Source organism: Loxodonta africana, chromosome 15, assembly GCF_030014295.1.
Source record: "Loxodonta africana isolate mLoxAfr1 chromosome 15, mLoxAfr1.hap2, whole genome shotgun sequence".
Taxonomy (NCBI): Eukaryota; Metazoa; Chordata; class Mammalia; order Proboscidea; family Elephantidae; genus Loxodonta; species Loxodonta africana.
In genome coordinates, this window is record NC_087356.1 from 16,944,137 (window position 1) to 16,957,717 (window position 13,581).

Sequence of the window (13,581 nt, forward strand, 5' to 3'; positions counted from 1 at the left end):
TTACAAATGCAAAAAGTAGTTGCTGAAAACCAGTGTCAGCTTCTTGGGTTATTATCTTTGTTTTGTGTTCATTAACATAGTTGTTATGTTACTAATATAAGTTTTAACAATAAAATGCTCTCAACTTTAAAATATGACTACAGCATAACATTCAGTTAAATACATGTTATAGCTCATCAAAATAACATCCTCTGAATGTATTCTCTTGATTAAGCAAACATCTCCTCTCTTTGTCTTTTTGAGTAACAGCATGCTTCTACTGCTCTTTAATTAAATGACCTTACCTTTCTTTGTCTTGACTGGCTTCTGTTTACAGAAATTGTAAACCAGTTGAATGCTCTGAGCAGCTTAGATGAAGATCAAGATGACTGCATAAAGCAAGCAAATATGCCTTCAGCTAAATCAGCCAGTTCTTCTGAAGGTCTAAGAGCTTTCCTCCTTTCTGTCTGTTTCTGACCGCCTGCGTATACTGTGACCTGCTACCTCCTGACTTCTGCCTGTATTTAGCTGTCAGTTTTGTCTGTGTGGTTTTCCTTGAATGTTTTCTTTGGTAATTTGTAGTACACCAGCTGGCAACAACAGAACTTATCTTTAGCAAAGCTTTATATCAGGATCCTTTATAGACTGACTTTAAAACATCTTATGAGATAATACTTGGTCACATAACATGGTGATATTTCTTCTGTGAGTTTGTATATTATAAAGGTATTATTTTAAAAATATTTGCTTATATTAAACCCATATGAATTGCCCATATTTGGGAATTAAGGTTATTTTCGAAATCTTTGTCAGCACTTTTTTATTGAATCAAATTAGATTCAGGTGAAAGCGTCATTATCTGATATCATTTTCAAATTAATATGTGTGTGTTTTGTTTTATATGAAAATGTTGGTATGCTACAAAATACTTGAATGTCATTCTGCCATTGGTAAAATGCTGTATCTTATTATTTACAGGTATTATTAGTGTGAATTTTTACAATTTGAAATGTTTCTTGAATGATCTATAGTTATGTTTAATCGTAACTATAATGAACTAACACGTATGTTTATTTTCAGAGCTTATCAACAAACTTAACTTTTTGGATGAAGCAGAAAAGGACTTGGCCACTGTGAATTCAAATCCATTTGGTGACCCTGACGTAGAAGAATTGAATCCATTTGGAGATCCTGATTCAGAAGGTACCAAGTTTTTTCTTTACTATTAAGCTCTTTATATAGTCGACTTCTCTTGAACTGTAAAGGCAGGAGAAGATTTTTATTTATTTATTTTTCTCTTTTTAATTTTTATTGTACTTTAAGTGAATGTTTACAAATCAAGTCAGTCTCTCACACAAAAGCTTATATACACCTTGCTACATACTCCCAATTACTCTCCCCTCAGTGAGACAGCCCGCTCCCTCCTTCCACTCTCTCTTTTCGTAGGACAAGATTTTAAAAACAGTTATTTTCGTAATGGTAGTATTATTGTTTTCAGCATCACTTGCAGTTGATCAGCAATCCTTGGTAGCTTCCATTGAATTGTTTAAAAAGAAAGAAAACTTCATAGACATTTACTTGGGGCTTATTTTTTAATTCTCTATTTGGTCAAGCAGATAGTGAAGCTGTAGTGTTAGGGATAATGGTATTTCCCCTAACTGCCATATGGTGAAGTCTCATCAGTGACCAAGTAAGTAAGGTCAGGTTGTGGGACATACCAATATTGGGGTGGGGGGGCTACTCTTCTCTACCCCTCCTTCGCCCTGAGTCTAATGAGCCACTATACTCCCACTCCATGTCTTTGGCTGAGAATCACAGTCCGTAGTGAGAGGAAGCTGTGCATGTGAATAGCATGGAGCAGAAAGAAGGTTGAGGACCACTGCCATCATCTAGGTAACATACTTGTAAGGAAAAATAACAGGGATTTTTGCTTCCTGAGTCATTTTTTTAATCAAGTAGCTTTGAACTCTTAAAGCTTGGTTAAGAACTGTTAAAGAAGTGAGAGGTCTGTTTAATTTTAAATTCTGCTTAAAGTAAATGCAAGAATGATTAACCACTGTTTACATCTTTTTGACTGCTCTTAAGAAATCTTCATGAGCTGTAAATAATTTTGCTACTGCCTGTCATGGTGAAAATGAGGTTTCAGCTTCAGGATTCACTCTGTTAGAGCAATATCATTTCATAAGCCATTTCTCCTCCTTTTCCTTTAACTTCTTCCTTCTTACCAGATTTCCAAGTAGCAAGTCTAAGTTAATGAGGTTTTATTTTGTTTATGGGCTATATATTATGAACAAATTTTAAATCTTGGAGGTTACAATAAATCTTAGAGATAATCCAGTTCAATAGCCTCTTTTCATAGGTTAGGATCAGAGAAATTAAGTGATTTGAAGAAAAATCTTAATTACATAAAGGTGGAGTTGGAGCCCAAATTCCTAACCAGGTGTTTTATTTTGACCACATGGCTTCTCCTCAATTGCTTACTAAATATATTTGTCTATATTGAATTTCAAAAATATTAACCAAATATTTTGAGACATCAATATCTGAACTTTTTTTTCCAAAATTAAGTAATTTTTCCAGATATACTCTTATTTCTGTTTAACATTTGCCTTCTACATTTGTTTGACAGCCATGCCCTTCCCCCACTAGGTATTTTCTTAAACGTCACTATGCTAATTTTTTCTACAGGTTGCAATACAAATATTAGCATAGAATGCTTACAAAAATACCTTTTGGCAGAGAGGGCATCATAGGCAAACAAATGTAGAAGGTGCATGTTATTTGTGTAAACATACAGTATGTGAGTCTGTTTACTGAGGTATAGAATGGAGTAGCAGATGACACATAAGATTATTCAAATTACCTACTGTATTCCTATTAAGAAGAGGTTAACTAACCCAATTAAGAATCTTTAATCAAGTTTATAGATACAAGAAAAAACGTGGCAAACATTATTTTCTTTGAATATATATGCCTATTGGAGTCCTTAGAGTAACAATTTTCTATTAAAATAATACTTATTTTTCTAGAAATAATTTATTAATTTTTATTGATTAAAAACTTGCATCCTCGAGCAACAAAAGGATTTGGGGGAAAAATGTGCTGCAGTTGTTTAGATGGTTCCCTTTTTTGCTTTTACAGTTTCAATTCTCCCCATATTCATGATAGTCTGTGCTTCAGTGACTCTTTCAGAAATTTATTAAATGTGTTTGTTAGCCGTTCTATGAAATAATCTTATCTTAAACCCTCCTTTGTTGCCTGTTCTATCATCTTCAAATCTTACTCTATAGTTTGTATACTCTCTCGCTTTTGGTGTTGTAACTGGTGACTTTGCATGAATCGATTTTTACAATCTTCTTTATGAAAGTAAAAATAAAAATCTTATTTCCATTGACCAGTTTTGTCAATTTCTTAAGCATTTGAGACTTGATATTTGTTAATAAAAATTGAATAGGCAAAACTTTGCACTCATTTTTTTGCTATGGAGAAAATAAAATGCTTGACTTATAGTATTAAATTAAATTAGAGCTTAAAAAAAAAACCCAAACCCGTTGCTGTCCAATTGATTCCAACTCATAGCGACTCTGTAAGACAGAATAGAACTGCTCTGCAGGGTTTCCAAAGCTGTAAATCTTTGTGGAAGCAGACTGCCACATCTTCCTCCTGCAGAGTGCCTGGTGGGTTTCAACCACAGACCTTTAGGTTGGCATCTGAGCGTTTTAACCACTGTGCCACCAGGGTTCGTCTAGAAAGAGCCTAAACCAAAACAAAAAACAAACCTGTTGCTATTGAGTCCTTTTGGACTCATAAGTGACTGAGTAGGACAGAGTGGAAATGTTCCCAAAACTGCCGACCTTTTGGTTAGCAGCTATAGCTCTTAACCACCGTGCCACCAGGGCTCAGAAAGAGCCTAGTGTGTTAAATTTGAATATTCTCCTGTAGCATCACTGTGAGTTGGAATTGACTCGACTGCAGCAGGTTTTTTTTTTTTTTTGGTCACGAAAGATACACAGTTACTGAGTCTCTTCTCTAATATAAGCTATTTTAAATAACATTTCAATATCTTATTAAGATTTTATGAATTTTTGTACACTTTTTCATTGTTTCACCATAATGTATAGAATTTCAATCCAGAGGTTTTTTGTTTTGTTATTTTTACAAAAATGTTTATTGTGGTAAATACATATATGTATAAGACAAGACATTTGCCATTTCAACTTTTTTTTACATGTACACTTCAGTGACGTTAATTACATTCATCGTATTATGTAACCATCACTACCGTCTGTTCCAGATATTTCCATCACCCTTATGAGAAGCTCAGTGCACTCTAACCAATGACTGCCTCTTTCTCTTTCTTCCTGCCCCTGGTAACTGCTAATAAACTTGGTCTCTATACATTTCCCTATTCTAAATATTTCATATAAGTGGGGTCATATAATATTTGTCCTTTTGTGCCAGGCTTATTTTACTGAGCATCATATTTTCAAGGTTCATCCATGCTGTAGCATGTATCACGACTTCATTTCTCTTTATAGCTGAGTAGTATTCAATTGTATGTGTGTATCCCATTTTGTTTGTCCATTCAACTGTTGATGGACATTTATGTGTTGTTACTTTTTTTTCTATATAAAGACAAAACAAGTTTTCTAAGTTAATATCTAAGGTGTTAGTAAAAGTAGTTTAACTTTACAATTAAAAAGCCATTAGTATATGTCAATTGTGAAATTATTATAATAGATTAAATTGTTTGAAATGTCACTTATGAAACAATTATTTTTCTGGAGAATTCAACAGTCCATTTTCTGTCTTCCTTTCCTAGAATATCTTGTTAGAGTTACAGGGCACAATTAAAATTACCTTTTTAACTATGCTATGATTATTGGCTATCTAAAACTTTTTTTCTGTTCAAAAGCAAAATCAATAATCAAATTTTGGACAGTTTTATTTAAAATTCTAATTAAAAATATTAACATCAAAGAAGAAGAAAGGCGGGTACTAAGCATTTCATATGTATTGTCGGAAAGTGTGATGTTATTGTAGAGCTTTTCCTGCTGTGAGAGGGTTTTAAGAACACTTTTTTTTTTTTTTTCAATTTGAAATAAAATTTAGAAGGATTTTGTGTAACATGCTCTAGAAACTTATCAATATGATTTTAATATAGTGCTTTCGACCTGAGGAATCTTATGTATTCCTTTGCTTTATTAAATAAAGTATTGGTTGGACCCAAGTTATGTTGAAAAAATCAGACATCTCATTAAAAGCTCTGAAGGTTTAAGATCTTGTGGCGTACAGCAACCTGCTCTTTGAAACTTTGAGAAAACAAATTCAGTGAAGTGTAGGTGTGATTTTGATACAACTCGGAATGAATTTTGAGATTCCTAAGTGGTCTCTGTTGGTATAACTATTTAAAAATTTTTCAAAATTAAATCCATTTCTTGTTCTTTTAAAGTATCAGTTTGGGTGACAAGCAATCAAATAGTGAAATCAAATAAGCAACAATAGAATATTTCACCTCTAAAATTTCCAACATGGCAAACCATAATACTAATATTATTAAAAACTTCAAAGGCTCTCATGAAACATTAACAATCCAAATATGCCACTTTGGGGAGCACCAGTCCTGGAGAAATAGCCAAAGATCTTAGCTATCTTCCAAACTCAGGATCCCTTAGTCCTTCTAAATTATATTCTTGTTTCGTTATTGCTTTGTATCCTTTCAGTCCCATAGTTTATTAATTCAAGATTGTATATTTTTGAAACCCTTAAAAATATAAGAAAATGCCATGTAATACTGATATGATTTAATTTATCTTTTGCTATTGTTTTGTAGAACCAGTCACTGAAACAGCTTCACCTAAAAAACCAGAAGAATCTTTTTATGATAACAGCTATAATCCCTTTAAAGAGATACAGACTCCACAGTCTTTGAACCCATTTGATGAGCCAGAAACCTTTGTAACTATAAAGGATTCTCCTCCCCTGTCTACAAAAAGAAAAAATATAAGGCCTGTGGACATGAGCAAGTACCTCTATGCTGATAGCTCCAAAACTGAAGAAGAAGAGTTAGATGAGTAAGTACATTTCATTTTGCTGTCATCGTAGGTCAGTCTCTGTTTTAAGTAAAGAGCTCTTTTTGTATTATACCTTTACATAGGTATGTTAATATATACCTCATAAGTTAGTATCTACCTCATCACCTATCTAAACTTTTATGTTCCTGACCCTTGTATTCCCACCATCCTTTACCATAGTGGTGTGTACACCCTAAACTAACAAATGGGGGAGATATGTTCCTGGAATCTCAGGTTGGAATTCTAATTACATCTTCTAACAGAAACCATGTTATAAATGGCATCTAGGTACTTTCAATCAAATACTGTAAGCATTACACTTCAATTATATTATTGATCTGCTATAGGAACCTAATAGTAATTTATGATATGGACCTGAGAAAATTTGTTCAAGTACCAAACAGGTCATAACGTTCGTAAATTAGAGATGATCTGTATTTGAGTTACTATTTTTACCAAAATAAGAGGTTTACTGACCACACTTGGTATGGATAGTCTGTGTAATCAGGGCCGCCACTTTGCTCAAATGTAGGATTGGAATAGGAAGAGTGTGATCACATTGTAATCTAGAGTTATATAGTGTACAACCTGTGTGGCTATATACAATGCCCAAACCGTGTTTAAAAAGCAACAGAACTTGCATTTTCAGCCGCATCGTGGTAACAGGCACTAGATTTACCCTCTTGTTTTAAACAACTAAAAACAATTCAATAAAATATATGAAACAAGAGTTTCTAGACATTGGACACAGACAGCACAAAACAGTGGTACCTGATAAAAGAGAAACAAATGAGGTGAGCTCTATGGTTGCCCCACCTTTACTTACGGGAGAAAATTTCCAGCTACAGTGCAGGGAGAGAACTCAAAGAGAGCCCACCAGTCCTCCTCAATTGAGGAGACAGAATCAGGAATTTAGGGATAAGAAGGTAGCTAGAATTTGTGACAAAGTACCAGAGAAGAGAGAGCTACTCACAAAGAGTGAGCTGTAGAGATCTATAGAATGTTCCTCTTGAGTGTTTAGCTGAGTATCAGAGCATGCAGGTGGGGAAATCACCAAGGCTAAAGGAGTAGACAAAATCATCTTTAAAGATCACCCAAGACCAAGAATAGTTTCTGCACTTACCAGCCAGAAAGGAATTTCTTCCTAACACATGGAACATCACATAGAGTCTTCAGAAAGGTACTGCCCAATGAACTTGTTGCCCTCGAGTTGATTCCAACTCATGGCGACCCTATAGGACAGAGTAGAACTGCCCTGTGGGGCTGGATGATGAATAAGGAAGACTGAAGAGTTGACTCTTTTGAATTGTGGTGTTGCCAAAGAATATTGAGTATACCATGGACTACCAAAAGAACAAACAAATCTGTCTTAGAAGAAATACAACCAGAATGCTCATTAGAAGGAAGGATGGCGAAAGTACGTCTCCTATGCTTTGGACATGTTTTCAGGAGGGATCAGTCCCTGGAAAAGGACATCATCCTTCGTAAAGTAGAGGGTCAGCAAAAAATAGGAAGACCCCTAATGAGATGGATTGACAGTGGCTACAACAGTGGGCTCAAGCATAACAATGATTGCAAAGATGGCGCAGGACCGGGCAGTGTTTTGTTCTGTTGTACCTAGGGTCACTATGAGTTGGAACTGACTTGATGGCACCTAACAACGATGATGACATAGGGTTTCCAAGGAGGGCTGGTGGATTCGAACTATTGATGTTTTGGTTAGCAGCTGAGCTCTTAACCACTGAGCCTCCAGGGCTCCATTGCCCAATAAAAAACCAGATCTAAACCCATTGCCGTCAAGCCGATTCTGACTCATGGCAACTATAGGACAGAGTGGAGCTGCCCCGTAAGGTTCCAGACTTAAAAACAAGGCTCAAAAGAATCTGATTCCAAGTAGCTTAACTGCATCCCACACAAAGCCTAAAAATATTTAAGGGACTACGAAAAAAAAAAAAAACCCAAAAAACACAGTACCCAAAATATAAAATTCACAGTATCTGATAGACAAAAATATATCAGGTGTATATGTGGACAGTTTTTATCTGCCCTTTCAGTACTTTAAAAATATCACCTCACTGTCTTTTGGCTTGAATAGTTCTTATTAAGAAATCTTATTTTTCTTCATTCTCTTTTTGCTTGGGGTTCCTTCAGGCTCTTGAGTCTGTGGGTTTATAGTTTTTTCTAATTTGTAAAACTTCTGGCCATTATTTCTTCATATGTTTTTTCTATCCCCTAAGTCTCTCAGTATTCCTAAGGAGAAAATTCAATCATTAGATATGGATGCAGAAAAGACACAGCTGATAGACTTAACAGACAAGAGTGTTAAAACAGCTCTTTTAAATATCTAAATATTCAAGAAGGTAGAGGAAATATATATATATATATATATAAAAGCATGGAAGATATACATAGGGAGAGAGAGATACAAATTGAATTTATAGAAAAGGAAAGTATAAAGCCTGAGATGAAAGATAAACTGGATGGGATTAACACCAGGTTAGATACTGTAGAAGGAAACATTAGTAAACCTCAAAACGTAGCAATAGAAACTGTCCAAATTGAAAACATGGAAAAAAGATTGAAAGAAATGAACGTACAACTGTTGGTCTCTACTAATGAGAAACAAAAGAGAAAGATGAAAAGTCTCAGAGAAGAAACTAGTCTACACGGCTAATAGCCTGCACGAGCCATGGCCTCATCTACACTTAGACCCAGAAGAGCTAGGTGGTGCCTGGCTATCACTACCAGCCATTCCAATCAGGGCCACCACAGATGGACCCTGATAGAACGGGAGAAAAATGTGAAACAGAACTCAAATTCGTTAAAAGTCCGGACTTACTGGACTGGTTGAGACTAGAGGACTCCCTGAGACTGTCATCCTGAGATACTCTTTAAACCTTGAACCGAAACTATCCCTTGAGGTTACCTTTTAGTGAAATAACAGATTGGCACACAAAATAAAGGTTCTTACCCATGAGTGTGGTGCTCCATTAAAAAACCATCTATGTGAGACCAAAATGTCAACAATTACTCTAAAGCAAAGATGAGAAGGGGGAAAAGAAACTAGAATACTGGAAATGAAACAACCGGACTGCAGTTAAAGAGAACGCTGAGTGGCCAAGTAGAGCTATCAAGCTGAGTAGTTGTGTGATCATGTCTGAGACCGGTAGCACTTGCAGAATGGCTGACCAACCAACCAAAGAGAGGATTGCAGAATTCAAAGAAGCGTGTTTTCACTATTTGACAAGGATGGTGATGCAACAATAACAACAAAGAAATTGGGAGCTATAATGAGGTCTCTTGGGCAGAATCCCACAGAAGCAGAATTACAGGACATGATTAATGAAGTAGATGCTGATGATGGTAATGGCACAATTGACTTCCTGGAATTTCTGACAGTGATGCCAAGAAAAATGAAAGACACAATGAAGAGGAAATTAGAGAAGCATTCCGTCTGTTTGATAAGGGTGGCAGTGGCTGTATTAGTGCTGCAGAGCTTCACCATATGATGATAAACCTTGGAGAGAAGTTAACAGATGAAGAGGTTGATGAAATGATCAGGGAAGCAGTGATGATCAAGTAAACTATGAACATACAAATGATGACAAGTGAAGACATTATACAAAATGTGTTAAATTTCTTCTACAAGATTATTTATTTGCCTTTTCTTTGTAACTTACCTGTAAAAGATTTCCCTCTGCTGTCAAAAGAATATACATATATAGTAATTAGGACTTCATTCCTCCATGTTTTCTTCCCTTATCATCTTAGCAATGTTACCTGAAGCCTTATTTTAGAAAACTGGTCAAGTAACATGTTGCATGTGGCTTACTCTGGATGTATTTAAGTCCTTCTGCACATCTAAACTTAGATGGAGTTGGTGAAATAAGGGAACATCTGAGTTATGCCTTTCCTTAAAGTGGTTTTCTTTAGGAACTGTCAGCTTGTTGTTGTTGAAATGTGGAGTTGTAACCCTGTGTGAACTATGGACAGTCAACAATATGTTCTTAAAGTTGCACTATTGTAAAACGGATGTGTTATCCAGGTACTCATACACTATTTTTTTCTACTGCTGGTTCTGTACCATGAACGTTTTTTTTTTATTGTTGCTTACTTTTTAGACTTTGTTTAGCCACTTAAAGGAAATCTGCTTGTGGCACAATTTGCCTCAAATCCATTCCAAGTGGTGTATTTGTTTTCCAATAAAAAAAAAATTACAGTTTGCCAAGGCCTACAAATTAGTAGCTTTGTTTCTGGAAGAGCATAATATACCATTGCATTATCTGGGTTTGTTTACAAAGACATTTTGTGGTTTGGTTGAGCTATGCTCATCCCTCTAGGTTCTGTATAAGGATGGATGTTTGTTTCCCCAGCTCAGCAAGTATTTATTGAGTGGCAACTCTGTGCCAGGTCCTGTGTTAGGCAATATTAAGTCTCAAGATCTAAATACAAACTTTTATAATGCAAAAAAAAAAAATGCGATTTACCTCCCTCCCCCCAAAAAAGAGAATGTTGACACGTTGTGAACAATGAAACCAGTGTCGCTGAACAATGTTGTATGGAAAATTGTCACATGGGAACCTAATTTGCTATGCAAGCTTTCACTGAAAACACAATAAAATATTATTTAAAAAACAAAAAAGAGCCCAGAAGAACTAGATGGTGCCTGGCTACTACCACTGACTGCTCTGACAGGGATCACAACAGCTGGTCCTGGAGAGAGTGAGAGAAAACTGTGGAACAAAATTCAAATTCACAAAAAAAGGCCTGACTTAGCAGGTCTGACAGAGAATGGAGGAACCCCCAAGAGTATGGCCATTTGACACCCTGCTAACTCAGAACTGAAGACTCTCCCAAAGTCCACCATTCAGCCAAAGATGAGACAGGCATATAAAACAAACAATAACACATGTAAGAAACATGCTGCTTAGTTCAGTCAAGTATAGGAGACCAAATGGGTAACGTGCTCAAAAGTGAAGGCAGGAAGGGACAGAAAAACCGGACAAATAGACACGCAGAACCCAGGGTAGAAAGGGAAAAGGGGAAGAATGTTGACACATTGGAGGGATTGAAATTAATGTCACAAAATGATTTATGTATAAAACTTTGTAATCAAAAAGTAATTTGCACTGTACGTTTTCACCTAAAACACAATAAAATTTTACAAAAGATAAAATGAATAGAGGATCTGTGAGCTGCAGGACAGTTTCAGGGACCTAACATATGTGTGGAAATCCTGGTGGCTTACTGGTTAGGAGCTGTGGCTGCTAACCGAAAGGTTGGCATTTCGAATTTACCAGGTGCTGCTTGGAAAACTCTGGTGGCACAGTGGTTAAGAGCTTGGCTGCTAACCAGGAGGTCAGCAGTTCAAATCTACCAGCCACCCCTTGGAAACCCTATGGGGTAGTTCTACTCTGTCCTATAGGGTTACTGTGAGTCAGAATAGACTTCAACAGTAACAAGTTTGGTTTTGGTTAATATGTGTAATTGAAGCCCCAGAAGGAGCGGAGAGAGACTTAGGGGAATAGAAAAAATAGTTGATGAAATAATGGCTAAAAGGTTTACAAATTTGAAAAAACTATAAACCCACAAACTCAAGAAGCTGCATGAATCCTGAGCACAACAAACATGAAGAAAACCACAATAAGATTTCTCAGCAGAAACTATTCAAGCCAAAAGACAGTGGGGTGATATTTTTAAAGAAAGGGAAAATAAAAACTATAAACATATATTTCTATAACCAGCCCCTCCCCCAAAAGCAAAATTATAGACTTTTCCAGACATCCAAAAGCTGAAAGAATTCATCAGCATCAGACCTGCTCCTCAAAAAATGTTAAAAAGAAGTCCTCTAGGCAGGGGGAAAATGATACATGTGGAAATTTGGATCTACACAAAGGAAGTAATAAAAAGCACAGAAGATGGAAAATATACCATTATATATAAAGTACTTTTTGTCTTATTTTTAAAAATTTGTTTGAAATACAACTGTTTAAAGTTAAAATGATAACATATTCTGGGTTGTTTTATAACATAAGTAAAACTAAAACGTATGACGACACTAGCATCAAGGCTGAGAATGGGAAAATTGAAGAACACTGTTTTAAGTATATTATACATAATGTTACTTGAAGATAGACTTCTTTTTTCACAGAAAACATGATTGTGTTTATGTAGAAAATTGTAAGGAATCTCCAAAACTGCTCCTAGGACTAAAAGAGTATATTTTGTATATTGATAAATATACAAATTCAATTGTATTTCTACTTATTTGCAATGAACAATCAGAAATGGAAATATAGAAATATTAGTTGTATAGTATCCAACCAGTGGCCGTCGAGTTGATTCCAACTCATAGCAGAGACCAAACTGGATGTCAGAAGAGACTCTGAAAGTTGCTCTTGAATGTCTGGTAGCTAAAACAAATGGAAGAAATGATGAAACTAAAGAGCTGAACAGAAGATTTAAAAGGTCAGCTTGAGAAAACAAAGTATGATAATGAAATGTGCAAAGACCTGGAGTTAGAAGACCTAAAGGGAAGAACAAACTCAGCATTTCTCAGGCTGAAAGGACTGAAGAAAAAACTCAAGCCTTGAGTTGTAATATTGAAGGGTTCTATGGGGAAAATATTGAATGACACAGGAAACATCAAAAGAAGATGGAAGGAATACACAGAGTCACTGTACCAAAAAGGATTGGTCAACGTTTGACCATTTCAGGAAGTAGCGCGTGATCAACAATTGATGGTACCAAAGAAAGAGGCTGAAGCTACACTGAAAGCATTGGTGAAGAAAAAGGCTCCAGGAATAGACGGAATACCAATTGAGATGTTTTGATAAATGGATGCAGGGCTGGAGGTGCTCACTTGTCTATGCCAAGAAATTTGGAAGATAGCTACCTGGCCAAATGACTGGAAGAGGTCCATATTCCTGCCCATTCCAAAGAAAGGTGATCCAACCGAATATTGAAATTATCAAACAATATCATTAATATCACACACAAGTAAAATTTTGCTGAAGATCATTCAAAAGCTGTTGCAGCAGTACATTGACAGGAAACTGCCACACCTTCAAGCCAGATTCAAAAGAGAGCATGGAACAAGGGATATCATTGCTGATGTCAGATGGATCTTGACTGAAAGCAGGGAATACCATAAAGATGTTTATGTTTTATTGACTGCGTGGATCAGAAGAAATTATGGATAACATTGTGAAGAATGGGATCAGAACACTTAATTATACTCATAAGGAACCTGTACTTAGACCAAGAGGCAGTCATTTGAATAGAACAAGGGGATACTGCATGGTTTAAAATCAGGGAAGGTGTGCATCAGGGTTGTATCCTTTCACCATACTTATTCACACCATACTTATTCAGTCTGTGTGCTGAGCAAATAACCTGAAAATCTGGACTATATGAAGAAGAATGGGACATAAGAATTCAAGGAAGACTCATTAACAACCCACAGTATGCAGATGACACAACTTTGCTTGCTGAAAGTGAAGAGGACTTAAAACACTTATTGATGAAG

General features: G+C 35.8%; 1 protein-coding gene across 8 annotated transcripts in view; it reads left to right on the forward strand.

Annotated features, from left to right (window-relative positions):
* Nucleotides 1–13,581, forward strand: part of EHBP1 (EH domain binding protein 1) — a 350,719-nt gene that overhangs the window by 163,228 nt on the left and 173,910 nt on the right. For 7 of the 8 annotated variants that reach the window (XM_064268639.1, XM_064268640.1, XM_064268637.1 and 4 more), the window contains 2 exons: nt 1,060–1,182; nt 5,813–6,053. In XM_064268639.1, the coding sequence (XP_064124709.1) occupies nt 1,060–1,182; nt 5,813–6,053 (364 nt within the window). Of the gene's footprint in view, nt 1–316; nt 422–1,059; nt 1,183–5,812; nt 6,054–13,581 lie in introns of all 8 variants that reach the window. The other variant, XM_064268644.1, reaches the window with a different exon arrangement.